The sequence below is a fragment of the Stenella coeruleoalba genome (assembly GCF_951394435.1).
Source record: "Stenella coeruleoalba genome assembly, chromosome: 9".
Lineage (NCBI taxonomy): Eukaryota > Metazoa > Chordata > Mammalia > Artiodactyla > Delphinidae > Stenella > Stenella coeruleoalba.
The window spans coordinates 64,524,588-64,549,179 of NC_137155.1; the positions used below are offsets into that span (position 1 = coordinate 64,524,588).

The 24,592-nt window shown below is 42.0% G+C and overlaps 1 protein-coding gene across 1 annotated transcript in view; it reads right to left on the minus strand.

Annotated features, from left to right (window-relative positions):
* Nucleotides 1–24,592, minus strand: part of AOAH (acyloxyacyl hydrolase) — a 170,450-nt gene that overhangs the window by 118,440 nt on the left and 27,418 nt on the right. Inside the window, exons 4-5 of the mRNA XM_079930918.1 lie at nucleotides 23,406–23,505; nucleotides 1,725–1,784 (exon numbers count right to left, since the gene is read on the minus strand). Of these exons, the coding sequence (XP_079787044.1) occupies nucleotides 1,725–1,784; nucleotides 23,406–23,505 (160 nt within the window). The remainder of the gene's footprint in view (nucleotides 1–1,724; nucleotides 1,785–23,405; nucleotides 23,506–24,592) is intronic.

The window sequence follows — 24,592 nt, forward strand, 5'->3', positions numbered from 1 at the left end:
CCCATCTGACAGGCTGTGCTGAAATGACACGCAACCTATTCTGTTTCTCTCCACATTCTGGCTAGGTCGGCAGTTACATCAACCTTCACAATGGAGTTAATTGCAGCCAATATCTTCTGAGCAGTTTTTCAAGATGCTTATTTGCATTTCCTGATTATTTTTTCCCTGATAGCTTTAATCTAGAGAGTAAATAAGTTGGAGGAGGCTTTTGAGGAGTTTTTTTTTTTTAATTGGTGAATTGTTCGGTTGATTTTTTTTTTTTTTTTTGGCTTCTTGCAAGTCATGATTGGAATCCTGCCCCATGAATTATGCTCACAATTCTGGTGACAGAAATGAAAAATTATAAAGTCCTAATTAGTCTTTGAGTTAATGCCAAGGCAGTTTGTACTAGTGAAGTAAACGATGTCCTGAGAATAAGTTTTTAGATGCATGTTGAGAAGAATAAGAGAGAAACGGTATTATTCTCCAGTCTGTTTAGAGTTCTGAAGGTGGTGGTCAAGGGTTTCATGTGATGTTTCAGTTTCTTATTCAATAACTTAAGCAGATTAGCTGAACCAGCTATGGTTGGCCTTTAATTACTCACTGAATTAAATAATAATTGGAGATGCAGGCATTGTGATTGATTAATCAATTGTGCAGAAATGCCCACATACTGTCATGCAACATGTATCAGCCTTGTACGTCAAAACCCATGTGCCCACCACAAGTAGGGTTGCCAAATAAAATATTTTACTGGACATACTTACACTAAATAATTATTCATTATTTATTTGAAATTCAAATTTAATTGGGCATCCTCTGTTTTTATTTGCTAAGTCTGACAAACCAAGCCATGAGGAATTTTCCTCCCCTTTATTTCCATGTTGCCAAATCAATACTACTTTGAATGTATTGAATCAGGGCTAGTAGAGAGAAGCCAAGGACGAAGGCCATGCCCTCTCATCTCTGATGAATGCTTCCTTCCTGCCAGGACTGCTAGCATTAGGGAGACAGTGTTCTTTAAAGGTTTACCTTTCTGCTTCCTCTTCAACTGGGGCTGATTGGCCACCAGGGCCCAAGTCAAATACTTGACTTAATGATAACTGATTTGAACTAGGCATTCTGTTGAATAAAACTATGATTGCAAAGAGGAAAAATTAGAGGAAAAGAATAATAATGGTGATGATTTTAGCTGGCATATATAGAGTGCTTGATAAGTCCCAGGCATGATACCAGACACCCCCCACACATCAACTCTCTTAGTCCTGACATCCATGCTTTGAGAAAGGAACACTGTTATTGTCCCTACCTCACTGATAGGGAAACGGAGGCTCAGCCTAGATCACATATATAGAAAGTGGAGAAGCAGGAGCATACAGCCTCCTCCAATACGGTCTACCGGAGGGCAGCAGTTCTCAACAGTGAGTACCAGAGGATATTTGGCAATGCCAGGAGACATTTTTGGCTGTCACGACTATTGTGGGGGTGGGTGCTGGCACCTAGTGGGTAGAGGACAGGGATGCTGCTACCATCCTACAATGCCCAGGACGGTGCCCACAACCAGAGTTGAGAAACGCTGCTCTAGAGAGAAGAGAGGAGAAAAAAGAGGTAGGGGCTCATATTCCTCTTCCAACCCAATTCATCTGTGGCGTGTTGTGTTGTGGGTTTGCGTCCGGGGTAGCCCCTGGCCTTTGGAGGTGAACGTGCCAAGGAAAATGCTGGCATTCTCCCCGTTGGTTGCTTACCAGAGTTGGGGATTTCTTGACAATCTGTCTTGCCTTCTCTAGTGTCAATTTCCACGTCTCCTATAAAAATTAAGTTAGACAATATTACAACTTGTGACTCATCTTTCCTTTCTCCGTGTTTTCCAAAGTTAGGTTTTTTTAAGTTCGTAACCTAGTAATAAAGGAATTATTCCATAAATTTCTGATAAAATAATTCACAAGAAAGCAATTTCACGTTAATAACTCTCTTTATTAAGGGATTTGCACTGTGCCAGATGCCACGCTAAGCACTTCACAAATATTATCTTATTTAATCTTCACAGCAACTCTGAGATATATGACCTTTTTACAGATGAGGAAATTAAGATGCAGAAAAGCTAAGAAGCTGTCTGAAGATCTCAGAGCCAGTGTCCGACAGAGATGCCATCTGAACCTCCGTCTTCCTGCCCGCTATGCTAAACTCAGTAACTTGCTTTTGGATCTGAAAGCCTCAGGGCAGGAGGCGGTCGACAGACAATCTGAGTGCCTTGTGCTGCAGGACAGAAGCACGGATGACAGCTGCCATTCGAGCTGACTCCACCTCTTGTTCACCTCTTCTTCTCCTGCTTTGACATCCCCATTTCTAGAGCATCCAAGGGCATCTTCTGAGTTTATGTTGCAAGTATAAAGGGTTAGCTAATTATTACCAATAACTTTTGTTGTGGAGCTCCATATCTGTGTATTTTTGGGAGGGTTGGGAGAAAAGTAACCTGGGGCAGGGGGTGGGGGAGGGGAAGAATTCGCTCCCAGCACTGCTTCCCAGAGCTTTGGTCCCCCCTCCTCAAATGTCCTGACCCCACCATACGCCTCCTCAGGCTGTCTCCTGTGTGGCCCTAATAGAACTTGGGTGATGGTTTACATGCCTGTGTTCAAACTCCAGCTCTGCTGCTGACTAGCTGTGAATCCTTAAGCAAGTTATATTCTGAGCCCCTCAGTATCCCCAGAATTCCTTGACATATACGAAAGCCCTATTTTCATTATCTGCAACGTGGGAATTATAGCTACTGACCTCATAGGGTGCTGTGAGGATTACAGGACATCATGTCAGGCCTCTAGTCCAGGGCCTACCCTGATAGCCCCTGCTCAGTCATTGATAGTTTGATTGGAAAACTGTCTTTCAGTCCCAGCTATCCCCTCACCCAAATCAGTAGGGAAGCTGAGGTTCAGGGAGAGTGCCATAGTTCTCAGTCCAGGTAACTGGGAACGTTGTCCCTTCACCTAAGCAGAAAATACAGGTACTGGGATAGGACTTGGAGCTGGCTGGTCAGCAGGAGAGGCCTCTTGGGAAATGCTGGCCTTTGTTCAGGAGTTGAGTCCCTACATGACCATTTTGCGTGTTCTTCACCCTGGGAGACGCCTTCCTCCACCATGGAGCCCCGTGTGTTCTGAAGACCTCAGCCACGTTGTGTGTACGTGAGTGGAGGTGCGACTGCTCAGTGGGAGCCTGGGTTAGAGTGAATTTTTCAGGAGGTTCTTTAGGAAGGAGGGGGGCAGAGCCAGCTGCATGGACTGGCTCTGAACCCCTCTCCCTAGTGTCTGCCCCAAATCATATTCCACCTGCTCAAGTTCAAAGGATGGCAAACCACAGCTCTTGTGTCACAGGCAGCAGGCCCGCTAACAGCTAAGAGCGCACGTTAGCAACTTGAGAAAAGAAGTTGCTCTCCAGGTAGGTCTTGTGGCCAGGATGCACTTGTACAGTGTATGCTTCTTAAACCACTGAAGCACTACTGTTCCAGTTGGTGAGCAGTTGCGTCCCTGAGTGTCCCCCATCACTGCCTTGGCCATCCAGCCTCTCCTTAGGACTCCCCAGACCTCCCTGTGATCAGTCAACGTAGGGGCCAATGTCACGGTACAGTCTGGTGGGCATCTTCAGACCTTGATCCAACATGGCACCCAGTGTCCATTCTGATTGGCTGACAGCAGGGCCAAGACAGTTCATCACAATCCTCATTTTTAAGACATCGATGTCTTTAACAGAAAGACTGCTTAGGAAATGGCCCCATTCAAAAACGGACCTTACTGACTGCAATTTTGTCCTTTTCTGGGATTTTGACAAATCCTGGAAAATTTCCTATTGTATCAAGTAAGTATTTCTGGTAGGGTCATTATAAGACACTAGATCTAGCTGCAAATTTCTATTATGGTGTCCTTTTTGGTTGCCCTTGTTAGCTTAAAGTTCATTGTCCACAATATTGAAGGTGGAGTCCCTCTGCCTTAATTATGGGTCCCCTGCTTCTCTGCTTTGGAAATACCCCTTTGCATTTTAAGGTCCATCTCAAGCATCTACAGGGCCTAGCACAGTTCCTGCTACACAGTAGGTGCTCAATACATACAGAAATAAAAGTAAAAGAAAACATTTATGATATTGTGCTAAGCAAGAAAAAACAGGCTATCAGATTTTACACATACAAAAAAAAATTCTGCAAAGAAATATGCCATAATAACTATTGTTGATAACTTTTCCTTTTGGTTCTTTTCTGTGTTTTCTAAATATTCAATAATGAATACAAATTCAGCAATACATGCTTTTTTAAAAAAAAGAACTCAATACATGTTGCCCTGTTTCTTACTGAAGAAGAAAATGATTTGTTCCCAGCACAGGGATGTGGTGAGGACCCTGGAGATCTGGGGGTGGACAGACACGCCTGCCCTCCCATAGCTTCTGGGCTGGCAAGGAGACACCAGGAACTAGTACAGTAAATACAGTAAATAGAAGTGAGATGAAGCAGAGAGAGGGCATTGGCAATGTCTTTTTAGGAGAGGCCACTTGGATCCCCTCGAGATAACTGATTTGATTTTAGTCCAGCTCAGTTCTCAGGGGAGATCAATGTTTAGTGAGGGATAAAGACAACCAAAAAAAAAAAGAAGAAGAAGTGACAAGGGCTTCACCAAATGCCTTCCGATCCCTTTAGTGCTGGGCACAGTTGCTGCTTTTGGGGTCCTCCCTGGAATGCTGAGGGCAGATTTATCTGGTCTTGGCTTGACCAGAGCACCACTGTCTCCCACAGCTTAAGTGCACTAATACCAACATTTAAAAAAAAAAATCATAAGTGCTTTTAAAAAATGCTTTGGTAAAGCTAAATCCTATGTATTGAAAAATAGCCACTGTAGGATACAGTGGAAAGCAGATATAATAATAGACCAGCAAATTCCAGCCAAAGGCCCGACCCTCCACCATCTGATAAAAAAATTAGAAGCAGCGGAGCTTCCTACATTTGTCTTTGTACCTAACAGAAATGGCCTCAAAGCGCTTTTGTCCTTCTCTCTTAACTCTTCTGGTCTGCCTTCTGCTGGAGTTATTTATGTACTTATTGCCTTCAGGGGGCAGTCAAGTCCATGGGGATGGCTTCGTTCAAACCGTGCTCCATTTGTAAATCAATTTACGCCATGAAATCTGGGGGAGAGGAACAGCCTGTCCTAATAAACTTCTAGAAAAGATCTGGAGTAGATCAGAGATCTTCTCCCCACCCTCAAACCCCCTCATAAATGCCTGCTCTTTGACAATAAGAAACTCACGTCTAAAATCATTTCACGTCCCAGGGGCTTTCTCCTTTGTGGAGCCTGTCACTGCTGTCAAAGTACCACGTGAACAAAAGGCACTTTCTGTAATTTTCAAATCTACTGCTGCTATAATTGATAGCAGATAACCCCATCACTAAAAATTATTCCCTGTAGAAACTCATGCCTAAAAATACGATTTTTCTTTATTTCCTTCACTCCTGAGCGTACCAGAATTCAATTCTTTAACATCACAGAACCTGAGAAGGCCCACTTTGTGAATGTGTCCTGTCCAATTCACCAATACTCCTGAAAAGTCGAGGGACATTGTGTTGAGTAACGGAGCATCCCCTGCACACTACATTCTCTGCCTGTTTTCCCATCGTTGTCAATACAGTGCAGTGTGCTTTGGCTGAAACATTTGAATGTTTGGGAAATGCCTTTCTAAATAGTATTCCTTACCACAAAGTGGCTCCAACCCTTGAATATGCTAATATGTGCTGTGGCTCTCCCAGCAGGACATTTAGTTTACAGATTTCCCAAACTTTTAAAACTTAAAACAACAACAACTTTCTTCTCTAGCACACCTATTAGCATCTCCCAGAGTGGGAGTAAAAGCAAGGATTTTTGTGTCACACAGGTCTGAATTGAATCTGGACTGTGCCACTTATTGGCTCTGTGACTTTGGGCAAGTTATGCATCCACTCTAAGACCCAGTTACCTCATCTATAAAATAGGGATAATAGTAATTATTACTTAACACTTTCTACATTGTAGTCTTATCACAGTTTGCTGTCAATCTTCTCTCCCAAGTTATAAAACCCTTGATGAGAAGGATTATGTGTCATTCACTATTACATCCCTAATATATAATTCATGGCATGACATAGATACTTAATAAGTACTTGTGAAATGAATGAATAGAATGAATGATTACACAGAGAAATGACTGGCTGAATGAGTATTTCTTTCTCCTTTCATTATCAGTCATATGCTTACAACTGCACTTGTCCCTAGGTTACATGAATTTCTACACATTTGCGCAGGTGCTTGGCATACAGAGCCAGAGCTCTCCCCCAACCGTGTGATTCTCTGCATTAAGTCATCCACACTCCATAAGAGCTACACTTGCCATTCCCCTGAGCCTAAATGACCTCATGAGTCATATTATCTGGCTTGTATTAAAATTTCAGGCATACTTCCTTCTTGGAAAATAGTGTGGCAATGGTGGGAAAGGTGCTGGAGTCCAGAGACCTGAACCACCAGCTCTGCTTGCAGATGGCCATGGTTAAATTATGTAACCTCTGAGCGTCTGCTTTCTATCTGTAAAATTGGATGGAAGGACTCAAAGACATTTGTTAAAGCTAATTTTGTTTGCTTGTCTCAATGACAGGCAAAGGGGGCAAATTGTAAGCAATGTGAAAATGAAGATAATCGCTCTCTCTCCTTGGTAACTTTTCACTGTCCACAATCTAGCGTTTAAGCCATTGTTTCTAAAGTATGAAGACCACGCTTCCATCTTCTGAAAATTACAACTTCAGAATGGAGGGTGCAACTGTAATCAGTAGTTGGAGAGAAAGTTGGGGAATAGATTGTGAGCTGGATATAAAGCCCTCCTAGCTCGAATCTGTAATGATGTTTCTGACTCACTGAGAGCAATCATCTGAGGCATAAGCAGATTGTCCATCAACAATGAGGGGCTTGGTTCTGGAAGTACTCATTTGATCCTGCAATCTGTTATGGTCAAATCTTTTCAGCTTCTCATTACTTTCTCCCTTTGATTGTAATGTTTCCTTATTCCAGTTTCAAATCCCCTTCAGAGTCTATTCAACACTCTCATGAGTGAATTGCAGAGGAAGCCATGCCACAGGCTTACAGAGATATAAGCCTTCAGCCTGGGGTCTTACAGCCCAAAGAACATGGATACGTATATTGCACTTCTTTATTCAAGGACTTGGAAAATTCCAAGGACAACATGGCATGGCTCCCTAGCAGTCTACAAAAGGGGAGAGGTCGACACTTTGCGTGATCATCAGAGCACACAGCAGCATATACCCATGGTGGTTTTGCTCATATAAGTTTTTATCAAATAGTGGCATGTCTGGCTGGAATTTGCTGGTTTATTATTTTATCTGCATTCCACCATAACCTACAGTGGCTATTTTCCAATGCATAGGATTTAGCTCTACCAAAGTCCAATTTGATTTTCATGTTCCCACATTTCCCAGCTTTGTGACTTTAAGATACATGGAAAAAAATGAAATCTGTTCATGTCATTTTCTTCTTCCAGAGACCAAAAAAGGAGAGAGAAAAAGAAAGAACTGTAAAAGTAACAGAAAACACCACCACTTTTGAATGCATTCCCTTATATCACTAAATGTCTTTTCTTCATACATATTTTACCATTAGCTAAATTTCCTCCTTTTCTTCTCCTGGACCAATTCTGCACTGTGGAGCTATTAGTATCATGAGTACATTTAGTCACACTGCTTTTATCCTTTTCTATAGGAAATACCTATTTTAAAAAAAAGTCTTATTTTAAATAACACTATTCCCACCCCACAACTTTTCCTGATATAATTCACTGATTTTACTCTAACCACTGCCACTGCCATCATCACTACATACTTACAGAGGTTCTTCTATGTATCAAGTTCTCTATCAGACACTGTATATACCATATACCTACTCAGCAAGGTAGGAATGAACAGGTCTTAACCTTACTTTATAGTTGAGCAGTCCACAGCCCAGTACTATTTAAGTGAATTGTCCAAGGCCTCACGATGAATTTTGTTTCATTTTGACAGTTTCTTCCCTAGTACTTGGGCATGTGCCCAAGTTCTCCATGGCTGGACTCCATGGGTTTTTCTTATTATTTGATATTGTCCTACTCTTTAAACACATGATTTCTGGCAAATAATTGAGTTCGTCAGATAGTGGGTGTGGTTCAGTCATTGGGTTGTCTTGGGTCAAGTACTTTGTAACACGCTATTCTAATTTTTTACTGTTATTCTATTTGCGTTCAGGTTCCTAGATCAGTCTTGCCTTACGTTACACAATTAATCAATTTCTTCATCTTAGTTTCCTACTGTTGCCATAACAAATTACCACAAATTTGGTAGCTTAAAAACAACACAAATTTATTCTTTTTTTTTTTGGCCATGCCACTCAGCCTGTGGGATCTTTAGTTCTCTGAGCAGAGATCGAACCCGTGCCCTCTGCAGTGGAAGCACGGAGTCTTAACCACTGGACCACCCGGGAAGTCCCCACAAATTTATTCTTTTATAGCTCTGGAGGCCAGAAGTCCTAAATGAGTCTTAGGAGGCTAAAATCATGTGTCAGCAGGGCTGGTTCCCTCTGTACTTTCCAGGGGGAGAATCTGTTTCTTGCCTCTTCGGTTTCTAGCAGCTGCACCCATTCCTTGGCTGATGGCCTCATCACTCTGACCAATACGTCTGTTGTCACATTTTCTTCTCCCATGCTGACCCTCCTGCCTTTCTCTTATAAGGACCCTTGTGATTACACTGGGCTCGTCCAGATGATTCAGGATAATCTCTCCATCTATAGAACCTTAACTTAATCATGCTTGCAAAGTCTTTTTTGCCATGTAAGGCAACATTCACAGATTCTGAGGACTAGAATGTGGACCTCTTTGGGGAGGCCATTATTCTGTATACAATACTGCTCACTGAACAAATATTTATTGATCAATTAATATATGCAGTGAAATGTGCTGGGCTCTGGGGAAGTCACAGGGAACTTGAGAAATAAATCAGCCAGATTATCTGCTTTCATGGAACTTACATGTTAACAGATGGGGCAGACATTAAATAATAATTTTACAGTTATTTATCTTATTGTACAACCGTTTAATTACAACTGGGATAAGTTCTGGAAGCATGGAATGCCATGAAAGAAGAGGAATCCTAGAGGACCTAACTTAACTTGGGGCATCAAGGAAAACTTCTTAGAAGAAATGACTTCTGATCTGAGCTCAGATGTGGGTGATTAATTAGGTAAGATATCTTTTAGATACCTTAGGTAAGTATCTTTTAGAACTTTTCAAATTCAATAGGGTCATTAGCTTTTCTTGAGCTAAGGGAAGATAGCATATTCTCAAGAGATATATAGTTGTCATTATTTTTTAACTTCTCAAAAGCAGGCAAGAAACATTTCCAAATTTGAATACCATCTAAGTAAGTACCTTCCTTGGAGTTATCTGATTTCTTCTACTTATCAGAAGTCAAGGATAACTTAACATTTGCATTGTTAGTACTATCCACTGAAGATTCTTGGGATTGCTAAGAGCTTAATGACCCCCAAATAAGACTTTAAATAAGTCTGAGTAGATATATTCTCCAAGATTCCAAATATAGACTTAAACCAATATATGGCTTGGAATGTCTGTCAAATCCTTTGAAATGCTGGGGGAAATTATTGAATAGCAGACTATACATCCAAGTATGGTGTTAAATGTTGTTCTAAGTTCTGTTAGAGTTTTAAGCCTTCAAATCTTCAGAGAGCAATTTAATTTAGTGGTCTCTGATATTTACAGCCTTTCTCTTTCTGTGATAATTTCTTGTCTAATGAACTTCAGAGAGTTTTGCAGAATACATAAGAGGTAGATGGAATCTCATTTAGTTTTCACTTTTTTAATTATGAGAAAAGGATCATCATATCCCCCCGTCACTTTTGGCCCCTTGATCTTCTTCTTCTATAGACCAATTTTTTTTGCAGCCTTTGCTCTGGTTTTTCTTTTTGATTTTGTAAGAGCTCTTTGAATCATGGAGAAAATAATTTATAGTATGGCATATTACAAAAACATTTCCCAGTTTGCCATTTGTCTTTTGACTTTGTGTATGCCAGGCTTTTATAAGTTAGATGTATTCATATTTCCCTTTGTGACTTTGGGCAAATTATGAATAAAATTGCTCAGGTTTTTCTTGTTTTATGGTTCCATTCTTTATGATTCAACCTTTAATTTATTTGGGATGTATTTTGCCATAAGGAATTGATAAACACCTAGCTTAAATTTTATTCCCCAGATGGCTAGTCTTTAATCCCACCCATGTACTGAATAAACCAGTATTTTGCCACTGATCTGAAAGGCTATCTTTTTTTATCAAAAACAAGAATCTAAAATGCATTGGGTTTTATTTTTAGATACTATATTCTGTTCCAGTTTAAGCTTTTAAGCTGACTTTTTCGCATCTAGATGGCTATATTCCCCTGTAATTTATCTCACTGCTCATAATTTCCTGAGATGCTTAAAGAGGAACCTTAGAAATATTGTCAAGTAAACAACTCCACAACCAACAATTTACTGGAATTTTGATTTCTCATGTATAAAATTGGGATAATGGAATAACTTTGCAATTGTGTGGGAGGATTTTAGATGATGTATGATAAGTACTCAGTCCAGCTTCGGGTATGTTATAGCCACTCAGATTGTGGTTGTCAATTGCCTTTTGTTTTTCAGCCCCTAATGTGTACCTATCATACAATAGCGGCTTAGTAAATGCATATTATGAGACTAAGAGAATGACTGTCCGTGCCTTGAAAGCCTATCAGGTTTAGCCAAGGCTCTTCTCACCTTAGTACCATTTCTGGCCTCAGTTATCAGAGATATGGTTGTCTTCCAGACACAGCTATGAGTTTATTAAGTGAGGTAATTTGGAAAACTTTATTAAGTCTTCCAGAATATCAAGGTACACAAAAAATGTTCCAAAGCTGTAGGTTATTCTTCTTCTTTTTTTTTTTTTTTTTTTTTTGCGGTACGCGGGCCTCTCACTGTTGCAGCCTCTCCCGTTGTGGAGCACAGGCTCCGGACGTGCAGGCTCAGCGGCCATGGCTCACGGGCCCAGCCGCTCCGCGGCATGTGGGATCTTCCCGGACCGGGGCACGAACCCGTGTCCCCTGCATCGGCAGGCAGACTCTCAACCACTGAGCCACCAGGGAGGCCCTGTAGGTTATTCTTTCTTGGATGTTTGTTCCCTTCAAAAATAACATTTGATTTTCTAATGATTTGCCAAGTCACAGTTGAAGAATAGCTATCACTCAAGAAGGAAATTTCCTTAACCTAAAACTCTGACGATCACACAAATGCCTTCTTTCTTATTTAATAATTTGTTTTCTCATAGGCCTGGATTTGTGAGAAAACACTCACGTACTATACAGAGTTAGGGTGGAGAACAGGAGAAGAGCAAATACAAGCTGGGTAGGTTGACCAGACAACTGAAGGAGAAGAGAAGCTTAATTTTTTCTATTTAGTTCAGGTTTTGAGCTACTATTTTGCTAGAGTTGTCCATGGTAGTAACCTTGGAGGCTCCAATGTAACCATGATGACAGAGGAAGAAATTTCCTTTCCTTGTTTGTCACAGAGATTCTGTTAAACTGAGAACACTTAACCATCTTTATTTTCTATGTACCTGCCACAAAAAAAGCCAAGTCATAACACAGATAGGTTAAAGAAATTTACCCAAACACACACACACACACACACACACACACACACACACACACACACACTGTTAAACAAAATGGAGCTCGGGGTCAGAGATTACTTTTCTTGAACAAGAACAAAGGAATAATTGATGGTTACTAGAGAACAGTTTGGTTTTAAACAGAGGAGATGCTAAACTCCAATCCTCTTGCCAATTCGACCTCACTGCTCATTCATTAATTCATTTTATTAAAAAAAATCACCATTTATTGAACATATACTTGATTCCAAGAACTGTGGTAGCCTCTGAGAATATGCCTCCCAAACTATTCAAGTTTGAGGCTCCTATTATAATGAACTCTAGGCTGTCTCAATAGGGGAATAATGCAGAGATGCATTTCTGGGAGATAACTATGGCCTTGGTCAGAGTGGAGAACTGGAAAGGACAGAGTGGATGTCCATGATGAGTCATCTGGAAGATTAGTGGCAGGAAAGGCCCAAGTCTAGATAGATGGATCAAGACATCTTTTTTTTTAAATTAAAAAATACTTTATTGTTAAAAAAAATGAGATCAAGACATCTTAAGGCTTAGATTGGGTCTGTAAAAAAGATAAAGAAGAAGATGGTCTGGGAGTAGAGACTCCAGCGAGTGATGGGAAGGAATTTAGAGAGAAAGGGTATTACGAAGGCATTACTGTCCTATTTTATAGAAAGAACTGGGTTCAAATGTAAGCCCATTCATTCAATACACATTTATTGTGCACAGGTAGTGTGCCAGCCTCCTATATGCATACCAGGCAGTGGCGAGAGAGACCGGGCTCAGGTATAGTCCCAGCTTTACACTCGTAGTCCAGCAGTCAGTCTCATAGAGCCAGACACTTAAACTAATGACTAAAATGCAACACCGAAAGTGCAATGATAGCTGTTAGGACACGGTATCTTGGGGACAATGAGGAAGGGAGTCTAATCCTCACTGGAGTGGGAGCATAAGTGTCAGATGGTTTCTAGCAGAAGGTGACAACTGATCTGGGTCTTAAAGGATGACTCAGGGAAAGGGTATATTATAAGTACAGGGGGAAATAGAGCAAGGCTGGGAGGTGAGACCCAGCAGGATGTGATGGAAATGATAAGAAGTGTTGAGCTGCTGGAGAGAAGTAGATAAGTCAGTTTCTCCAAGAACAAGGCTGGGTAGGTAGGGACAGGCTAACTGATGGAACTCAGACTTTGTCCTGACCTTGATGGATGGCTCTGAGGGATTTAAGCAGGAAAGGGAACATGGTCTGATTTGCGTTTGGAGACATCACTTTGGTGCCTGGATTTGAGGATTCCAAGACTGGAGGTAGAGATATCAGTTACAACGTTGTCGCAGTACTCCATCCTAGAAATGATAAGCCCCTGAATTAGGCAGGTGGAATTGAGGATGGAGAAGGGGAATAGACTAGAAAGAACCATTTAGGTGGGTGAAAGGTGGTTTCAAAACTGAGATATGGAATATGGGAGGGATAGCTGATGTGTGGAAAAGACGATAGTCCGGTTTCCGACATGTTATGTTCAAGGCGTCTTTGGGACCTACAAATGAGGATATTTATCTGGAAGCTGTGTGCACTGGCAGAAGCTCTGAGGAAAGTCTTGGGCTTCATTTGTGAGGCTTACAAGAGCAAACATTCTGTATGTTTATAATGATGAGTCACTATTCTAAGAATTTCCACGCATGTTAATTTATGTAATCCTCACATTAGCCCTTGGAGGTAGGCTCTATTATATTCCCCATTTAACATATGAAGAAACACAAGGAAGTTAGGTGATGTATCTCAAATCACTCAGCAAGTACATGGTGGAGCCAGGGTCACTGACGCCCTCAGGCTGGCATCTGAACCTCTGTGCTTAGCCACCAGGCTGTCCTGCCTCTAATCACTCAGGGAGAAAGCCCAGAGTGAGCAGAGTCTTGGCTGGGTGGGTTCTGGTGCTTAGGAAGGGAAGGGTAACCCTCAAAGGGACAGAGTAGTGCAAAGAGAACCAGGAAAGGGCAGAGGAGTTTCTCGGGAAGGGAGTGGCAAGCAGTGTCAAAGGCAGCAGATGATGGGTAAGAAGGTTTTTGGATTTGATGTTTAGGAGGTCATTGGTGGCCTTAAGGAGAGGTGTTTCATTAGAGTGATGGAGCTAGAGGCCAGCCTGCAGCAGCTTGAGAAGCAAATGGGAGGTGAAGAAAAGCTCTCCTCTTTTAAAAAGTTGCTGGATTTTGCTGCTGCTGCGGCTAACACTTATTAGTACTTATTATAAGCAAAGCACTGTCCTAAAACTCAATCCCCTCCCCCCTCAGACAATACACATACACACTTATATGTACGTATGCGTATAAATACACATAGAGATATATATTAAATTGTTAAATATTCATAACAACCGTATGAAGTCTGAGTATTATCACCATTTTATAGATGAAGAAACTGAGGCCCAGAGTGATGGAGCAACTTGCTTCAGGAGAGACAGAGTAAGAAATGCAGCCAGGCTTTGAGCCCAGGTGGTCTGGCTCTAAGACCTGTGCTCATAACCACCCTGTTGAACTGCCCCTCAATTAGAGGCAGCAGAGAAATGTGATTGTAGCTGGAGAAGAATGGGGGTTCTGGGAGGTTTATTTTTTAATTTAATATTTGGAATGGGAGAGACCTGAGCAGGTTAATAGGTATCCTCATTTTCTTCCTTGGGTGTAGATAATTTCAGTGCAACCTTGCCCAATTAGCATACTGTTATGAGAAAATCCATAAAAAAGGAGTGAACTCTAAATAGATTATTTCTAAAACCTCCAGTTCCCTCAGCCCTTCTATGAGGCCTTATTCCCAGGGGACTGGAGACTAGAAACCCACAAACAGAGTTTGTTAATGAATCCATGAGAAAAGGGGCAGAAATCAAGGAACCAAGGATAATGCTAGGGGATAAGTGGAGACACGTGGAAGCTACCAGATGACAAAGAAAAGGCCAGTAGCAGGAGGAGAGACAATACTTTCAGGCTTGTTGATGGCAGCTTTCAGGCTTGAGCCAACACTTCTCACCCTTTAATGCTCATCAGAAGCTTTGTAGAAGTGCATAGGCTCACCCCAGAAATACTGAACCAGATGCACTGAGGTGGGACTCCACACATATTTCTGAAAACTGCTTCACATTCTAAAATAAGCTAAACATTTTACACTCTGGTATATTCCATCGAGACCAGATAAATCCTCAAAAGAGAGGAAGTAAAGCACATACATGTTCAGAACTGCCCTTCCCGTCTTAGCTTTCATTTAACAAGTCTTATGAAGCACCTACACTGCGCCAGGCATTGCACAGTCCTGGAAACATGATGGTGAGCAAGAAAGACATGGTCCCTGCCCTCAAGTGCTATGAAAGAAACAGAGTGTTATGTGAGAGCAAAGGAGACCTTCTTCAGATGGGCGGTTTGGGGAAGGCACCTGTGAGGAGGGGACATTTCAACAGAAAGCTGAAGGAGGAGAAGGTGCTGACCGTGCAGAGAACTGGAAGTGTTCTGGGCAAAGGGCCCAAGAACAAGGTGCTGAGACAGGTGAGGCCTGTAGTGCCGCGTCAACACTTACTCCACCTTGAAGACAGTCACCTCCACTCCTTCCCAGGGAGGGCCCAGCCCTTCTCTGCTGAGCTTTCTGTTCCTCTTTGCACCTACCGTTGGGACACTTGTCTCTTCATCATAGTTTGTTTACAAGTTGGTCTCCCTGTCTAGAATCACTCTTTGCATCGTGATTGCCCACCTCATTTGCTGGAATACTGTCCTACATAATTCATTCTCGATAAATATTTGCTGCCGGAAAAAAGAAAACAGAATCATTCTGTAGAAGCTACAGGACTTTAGGCAAGTCTTTTAATCCTCTAGGTCTCAGTAGACTTATTTATAAATAAAATGGGGGAATGATATCTGTCCTGCAGATATGTGATGGTTAAAAGAGATAGCTTACTCAGGGTGCCTCGCAGCAGGGCGGGCACACAGTAAGTGCTCGAGAAATGTTTGTTGAGGCGTGACTGACTATGTGAGTGACAGACTATATGATTTAACTGGTAATGAGAAAGTTGGGATACTTGTGCAAGGTTCTTGGAAATTAAGCTCTTCATAATATTTCATTAAAGCTAAAACCAGAGCCGTGTTTACTTTCTGACACTGAGGGCTGGCTACTCTGAATGTGCTTCATAATTTATGCCAAACACAGGTGTGCTGATGTGAAGAGCTGCAGGTTGAGTTCAGGTTCTACTCACTAGGTATGAGACCTGGGTCAAGACCTTAAGCCTCAGATGTAAAATATGTTTGATAACTATACCTATAAAATAGAGTTTGGCCCTGTGATACTATACTAAAGTTGGAGACATCAGTATGAACTCATGTCCACACACACACACACACACACACACACACACACACACACACACACAGAGATGGGTAGATTCATGGCTTACATAAATACAAATATACTTTACTAAACTCTCCTCTAGGAGGATCTAGAAGCAATGCCATCCTAGTAACAACAGGCACACCCAGCAACCAGATCTCAGTTTCTAAACACCATTCCCCAATAAAAGGAACCAGGTCACCTTCGAAAGTGGTGGATTGTAGGGTTGGGGCAGGAAAAATACAAGATGACCCTGGATCATCTGGCATTACCAGAAAGTAAGGAAATTCTAAAGAAAGAAAGGAAAAAAAGAAGGAATGAAGAAAGGAAGAAAGAAAGAAAGACAACAAGCAAAGAAAAAAAAAAGGAATGGAATGGAGCTGTGTCAAAAGGACCCAGGGCAACCCGAAAGAGCTCCCAGTGGCCAAAGCTGAAAAAATCTGAGCAAGAAAATAAGTAACGTGGTACTGAATTATAACTCAAAGTATGAAATACATGCACACAAGTCTATACTGACATAAATGAATAACTGGATACATAAATAGGGAAGGGGAGATATATCTTTGCAGAAGAATTCCAAATAATATACTCCCTTCTCCAGGAGGTGGGCTTAGAGCCCCCATCCTACTGAGTGTGGTTTGGACTTAGTGACCCAGTTCTAAAGAACAGAGAAAAGGAAAAGGGAAAAATAGTGACTTTCCCATGAGGAAGCCTGGCAAACACCACCTTAACAAAGTGATCAAGGTTAACGTCCCCCTGGATGTCATGTGGGTATCAGGTACCCCTGATAAAATGTGATGAGAAGGGCACTTAACCTCTGTGGTGTTCCTTCCAAAAAAAAAAAAAAAGACTCTGTCTAATCAATATAAAAACATCAAACAAATCCCAATTTGAGGGACATTTAATGAACATACTTAACCAGTACTCCTGAAAACTGTCAAGGTCATGAAAAGCAAGGAAAGAATGAAAACCCATCATAGACTAGAGGAGACTAGGGAGACCCTAAATGCAATGTGTGTCCTGGATTAGATCCTGGAACAGAGGAAGGACGTTAGAGGAAAAACTGGTGAAATCCAAATCAACTTTGAAGTTTGGTTACTAGTCACGTACAAGGGTAATGTCGGCTTCTTTAGTTTTGACCAAGTAATGTTAAAATGTTAACATTAGGGGAAACTTGGGTGAGGGTGTGCTCTCTATGGAATCTTCACAACTTTTTTGTAAACCTGAAATTATTCCAAAATAAAAATCTTATTAAAAAAGAAAACGGAGTTTGGGGGCGATTAAACGGTAAAGCACATTGCAGGCTCACAGAGCGAAGCACGTCATTATGAACGGAAAGGCACTGTCCATTGTACAGAAGGAAATTCAGTGATTAGTAAATCTTAGAAAATGTTAAATTTCCTATCCCTCTATAATTTTTTCCTAAACCCTATTACCTGCCATTAAAAGAGACACCAGATATTTTATCTGACACTTAATGTTTAAAAAATATAAATTCCTGAGGTCAGATTGTTTATTCCTCAGTTGAACGAGAATTTGTCCTGTGTCACTTTCTCATAAAAAGTGCTAACTTTCTCCTTATGTCGGCTTCCTGGTAGTTTGATTCCAGGGAAACACGAATTCCGTGTACATGCACACACGCCCACACACTCAGCACTGGAGAGCTTCTGGTTCCTGCAGAAATCGGATTTACTGTGGGAAAAGCTGTCGCAAAGTCTGGATTGCTTTCCTAAGGCAGCAGGTCTCTTTTGCAGTCGTTTCAATGGGTTGGAGGCCCCAGGGAAACAGAAGAATCTATCTCCACTAGCGCACACATTCTGAACATAATTCTCTTGTAATGTAGATCAAAGTGGTGTGAAGTAAGTCTTGACTATGCCTTAGAGATGTTGCTAAATACGGCCCGTCCCTCCAGCTCAGGGTTGGTGAGGAAGGAGGTCGGTTCAAAGCCACAGAGTCTGCTTGGGGATCTCAGAGTTAAGGGACCCAGGAGGGAGCAGCATAAAACTGCGGAGGCTCCAGGCTGCACTAGGCCCAATCAGGGCTCGTACATGGTAACCCTCTGATCTAAAAATGAGAGGTTTAAAGCAACAGGGCACACGTGAAGAAACCACATACAGTTTTCAGCTGGAGAGCTGTGGTGTCGGGATCGTGCTCATGCACATGCACACTGGCAGCAGGCAGGGCCTTGCTTTGTGTGCAAATGAGAGGAGGAATGCTATAAATAATCCCCCCAAAGTAGCACAAAACCATCTGGGTGGTCTTTACAACACAGTCTGCACTTTTCCTTTTCCTCTCCTCTTCTCTCTCCTCCCCTCCTCTCTCCTTTCTCCCTGTCTTGTCCTCTTCTTCCCTCCACTCCGCCTATTCCCACTCCATCCTCCTCGTGCCCAGTGAACACTGTAGACTGTTTCTTGCTTCAATTAATGATGGAAGGAGTTTGTCATTTTTGAACGCATGGTAGAGAAGGATATGGAGATGTGACTAAAGGACTGGCGAGAAGCGGGCTGGAATTTCAGCTTTGCTGTAGATAATGAACACGGGTTCGTTGCAGTCCCTACATGCTGTCCCACCTTTTGCTTTTGGCCCCACTAAAGTCAGGCACCTGTTGCTCTGCACTGCGGGGCTTCGCCCCTGCAGGCCCCTGGAGCAGAGAGACCCCTTTGTCCCTCTACTCCATAGCATGCATTTTGCAGGGACGATGGCTTGCATCATACTGCATTTTACTGGAATCTGAAACACATGAAAAGCAGGACATTGAGGGTGCAGAGTCCTGCTTGTGAGGAACTAGCTGGCCCAGGAGCAGTGGTTTGACTCAGAATACCAATACCCCAGGGGTATCAGTGAGGCACAGAGCACAGTGGTAAGAACTTGGCTTTAAGGACAAACAGACCCAGGGCTGAATCCTCTCCTTGCCCCTTACTAGCTGTGTCATCTAGGCAAAATCCTTATCTTTTTGTCTCAGTTTCCTCATCTGCAAAATAAATACACCCCCAAGAGCACTGCTAAATGAGATCACGTATGTAAATTGCAGTGCCTGGTACATTACTCACATACCACATATGTGCCTGGCAAGATGGAGGCGACAGAGATGGGCAAGATGCAGAGCTGCTGCCTGCTATATTTACATTCTAATAAGGAAATCTATGTAAACTTAATATCTCTGTGACTCCCTTTCCTCATCTATAACGTGTGGGTGACGACAATGCTTATTTCATAAGACTGAATGATTAATATACATGAAACATTTAGAAAAGTACGGGCACATTGTAGTACTCGAAAAGGTGTTTCATGCTGTTGGTTGAGAGGAGAGTTAACATTTTGTGGAGAGGATTAAGAGTTATTTTACAGAGAAGGTGACAATGAGATGAGCTAGAAGGATCGCTTGGTGTTGACGGGGCATTCTGGGTAGAAGGAATGATTAAGAGGTGCAAAGGTGCAGGGTTGGGAAGGTTGAGATGGGTTCAAGGGGGAGCCAATCACTCCTTTTGGTCTACAGCATGAGCTACACAAGGATAATAGTAGAGGTCCAGGAAGGCTTTTTGAGAATCCTAAAATGCTAAGTGAAAATGTGTACTTAATTGTGCAGGCAATGTGGAGGTCATAGGCTGGGGGAAATAATATGATTAGAGGTATGCAACAGGAAAATTAGTGTGGCCATGAAGTAAGGACAATTAGAATTTCCATCAGCAATGCAAATGAGAAACTAGTGGCACGTCGTTTATTCATTCGACAAATATTTCTTTGTTATGTATAAGGCACCATCCTAGACATTGAGTATACATAGATGAACAAGATAGAATCTGACCTCCTGGAGGTTATAGCCTAGTGGGAGAGACTCACAGATGATCATGCAGGTATATCATTCAAGACAAGGCAAGTTCAAAGAAAGAAGCTACAGGAGCTTTGACAAGAAGAGTGTGTAAAAGGAGTCAGGGATGGCTTCCTCATCCTTCAGGCAAAGATTTTGGGGTGGACAAGATCATATCTATTTTATAGAAAGACATTTCCGGCATTCGTATGGAAAATTTATTGGAAAGAGGTCAGGAGGGCATCCCTGGTGGCACAGTGGTTGAGAGTCCGCCTGCCGATGCAGGGGACCCAGGTTCGTGCCCCGGTCCGGGAAGATCCCACATGCCGCAGAGTGGCTGGGCCCGTGAGCCATGGCCGCTGAGCCTGCGCCTCTGGAGCCTGTGCTCCGCAACGGGAGAGGCCACAACAGTGAGAGGGCTGCGTACGCAAAAAAAAAAGAAAGAAAGAAAGAAATAGAAAGAGGTCAAGAGCAGATTTGGTTGAACTAGTTGGGAAGCTATAGCAGGAGTAACATCAAAAGATGATTGTGTGAAAACTTCATGCAATGATACTGTTACTTGTAATAACACAGATGACTCTCACAGACAAAAGAAACCAGACACAAAGAAGAATATACTGTATTCTTCCATTTACATGAAATTCAAGAGTAGAACTTTATATAAATGAAGTAATCTGTGGTGGTAGATTTCAGAATAGTGGCTGTATTGGCGGGGGGGTTATTGACTGGAAGGGTCATGAGGAAGGCTCTGGCAGGCTGGAAATTATATCTGTATCTTTACTTCTAATTCACACCTGCTTTGTAGGTGTAATTTGTGTGCCATGGGAATGAAAAGTAGGTCTGATATGTACCATTTAAAAAAATGCATACTCAAAATGTAATGTTAAGGGGGAAGAGTAGGATAAAAATTTGTACATATAACATTATCATAACTCTCAAAGAAATTAATATAATTTATTTAAAAATTAAAAGGAAAATATCCAATATATATATATATATATATTTTTTTTTTTTTTGCGGTACGCGGGTCTCTCACTGCTGTGGCCTCTCCCGTTGCGGAGCACAGGCTCTGGACGTGCAGGCTCAGCGGTCATGGCTCACGGGCCCAGCCGCTGCGCGGCCTGTGGGATCTTCCTGGATCGGGGCACGAACCCGTGTCCCCTGCATCAGCAGGCAGACTCTCAACCACTGCGCCACCAGGGAAGCCCTCCAATATTTTAATATTGGTTATTTCTGGTGGTGGGATTTTGGTGGACTACTGTGAAGAGATATCCCGAGGGTATTTTCAAGAAACACTGACACAAAGGTTGAGAGACCAACCAACCTCTCTGAGCAAAGGACAGGGATGTGAATCCCATTTCTGGTCTTTCTCAGGGGAGTGACTTTCAGCACGTTCTGTAACCTTTTTAACCCTCAGTTTCCTCAGTCTTAGAAAAGGGGTCATAATGGTGCTTCCACACTGGGGCTATTTGGGGGACTAGACAGGATGAAGCATAAGTACAGTGAATGCTCAGTAAATATCAGTTATTGCTATTAAAGGAAATTGTGGAGGCAGAAGAGGATGAAGCTGTCCACATTTGCACCAACTGCCCCTCTTTTCTGTGTCCTCCGTAGAGATGGAGGCTGGCGATGGGATTTGAGGAGGAGGGTGGAGGGACCAGGGAGCACGCCCAGCTGGGGTGGAAGCTGAACATTTCTGAGATGAAATCCTCCGACTTCCTCCCAGCCAGAAATGATGGTCGAAATGTTCCCAAGTTGGGAATTGAAAAGGGGGTGGTGATGGGAGGACAAGGAAATGCTATTTCGAGTATAAATTCTACAGAGTATAAAAATAAAGAATGTCATTTTAAATGGGATAGTTTAAAGTTGAACATTTTGTGACTATGTATAGCTGTGAGTGTGAAAATATATAAAATGATGCTATTTAAGGAAATCACAAAAACCCATATCACTTGCCTTTGTACATAGAGACACGTTACTTCTGTACATTATCAAACAGTGAATATTATTATATTTGCATGCTATTTGAATACGTGGAAAAAATATTTTAATTAAAATTAACTCTTCTAGAAGTCAGTGGAGACCACATCTTCTCAGGTAGAATTAAGGGAAATTTAACTGGTACTTAGTCAATAATCGAGGTAGCATGAAATGCACATGTACCCCAGGTATTTGCATCTCTTTCTTCCTGCTCAAGGAGACAGCCTTATGATATTTACTATTACCAGTAACCCAAATCGTGTTCATTGGTTAGGCCAAAAAGTGTTAAAATGACTTTATTTCAATAAGAATAAAAAGGAAATTACAAATAAAACAGAAGCCTGTTGTGTTATATATAGAAAGACTATAATTCTGGGAAAGGGGGCATAGAATTTTATTTTTTTATTTTACTTATTTTGTTTTATTTTATTTTATAGGAAGTTTCTGAAAATCATTATTTTGAGGCCTAACCAGATCTAATATCATACTCTCATTCATAGCATGAGCAGGAAATTGTGTCCACATTTGTCTGTTTCCATCTGCATTCCAATTCAGAATTGTCAGGACTTCCCTGGTGGTCCAGTGGTTAAGAATCTGTCTTGTAATGCAGGGGATGCTGGTTCAATCCCTGGTCAGGGAACTAAGGTCCCACAAGCCGCAGGGCAACTAAGCCCACACACCGCAACTATGGAGCCCACATGCCACAACTAGAGAGCCCTCGCACTGCAACTAATGAGCCTGTGTGCCACAACTAGAGAGAAGTCCATGCACTGCAATGAAGAGCCCACACGCTGCAGTGAAAGATCCCATGTGCCGCAACTACGACCCGATGCAGCCAACAAATAAATACATAAATAAATATTTTAAAAAATAAATAAATAAAAATTGAAAATTGTCCAACATGATATAATGCACACACGGTATTCTGAAAAGCTACCTCTGAATAATAATGATATTGGTAATAATTATATTAGCTACCATTTTTATTAATATTTATTTATGCAGCAGGTATTGTGCTAAGCATTTTATATATATTAGTTCACCTACTTCCCCCAACAAATCTATGAGGGAGGTTTTTTAGGTATATTTTTAGACCAATTTTATGGGTGAGAACAATAAAGCTTAGAGTAGGGGGAACAACCGCCCAAGTTTTCCCAGGATGTGGGACTTCCAACTGCTTATACCAGGAAAGTCCTGGGCAAACTGCATGAGTTGGTCACTCTATAAAAGTAACTTGCTTGATTTTTAAAGGGTAGAGAGGGATTTAACCTCTTCTCACCTTGGCTGGTCAGATTTCCTGTGTACTGCCGGCCCAGCTCTAGATTACAGTCTAAAATAAACAGCAAAGACGTTCTTTGATGGCATGGGGGAGGGATCTAAGTTGAAGTTTGGGAATATTATTCCAGGCGATGTAATGGAAAATGTCATTTTTCCAGTCCCTGTCCCCAGACCACTGAGCCAGTGAAGCTGAACCTCCCTTTACCAGATTTCCAAAGGGCTTGCATATCACCATAATCTGGCATTCAGAATGAAAAAGCACTCACCTTGGGAAGGGGATAGAGGTGACACAAGGGTTGGCCAGGGTCCTGTTTACAAAACTCCAGGGTGTGACACACCACATCAGCATTTACATCCGCTCTGAGCCTGGAGGGAAATAGGGCAAAACAAAGGATATTTAAAAGCTCTCAGGCATTAGGAAACAAAAGCTATTTCAAAAGAAGGTCAACTCCCAGAATGAATTCTAGTAAGGCCTTTGAGTCCAGTTCCATGCAGCTGCTGGATCATAACGATTTCCTGCCACTTGCTTTCTCCTACTTTTAGAATAAGGTCCTGGGGGTGGGGAGAGACGACTCACAGCACTGAGCTGTGAGCCGGCCTCTCACACGGGCACTGTGACGCTTTTCAGGAGAAGCCGCAAATAAAATTGAGAAAGGAAAAATGGACAGAGGTGTAATTTCATGGGAACAACATTATTTTTTTTTAATTTATTTATTTAATTAATTTATTTTTGGCTGTGTTGGCTCTTTGCTGCTGCGCGGGCTTTCCCTAGTTGAGACGATTGGGGGCTACTCTTCGTTGTGGTGCGTGGGCTTCTCATTGCTGTGGCTTCTCTTGTTGTGGAGCACGAGCTCTAGGTGCATGGGCTTCAGTAGTTGTGGCACGTGGGCTCAGCAGTTGTGGCTCATGGGCTCTAGAGCTCAGGCTCAGTAGTTGTGGCACACGGGCTCAGTTGCCCAGAGGCATGCGGGACCCTCCCAGACCAGGGCTCGAACCGTGTCCCCCGCATTGGCAGGCAGACTCTCAACCACTGCACCACCAGGGAAGTCCCAGAACAACATTTTAATGTTTACTGAGCCTTATAGCAAAAAATCTTTGATATAGCCTTAAACACCTAAAATTATCTTCTTAGATGTAATCCAAATCACCTCTTTTCCTTTTAAAGTAAATATATTTATCTTTGACTTTTTCCCCTGAGTATGGTGTAAGGATAGTGCTCTTCAAACATTTTGGTTTATGTCTGGGTTTGAAGGGGTTAAAACAAACCTTCCATATTCATTTTCTACATGCCACCCCCAACACTCTTAAACCAAGAAGAATGAGTATAATGTGCTGCTTCAAATGAAGGAACAAATCATGTGTGGACCTTTAGTAACTTTTCCAAGTAAACTACTGACTCAAACTCAAATCAAAACAACAAAAACAAAGACTCCAGAAACATACGTTGGTAATA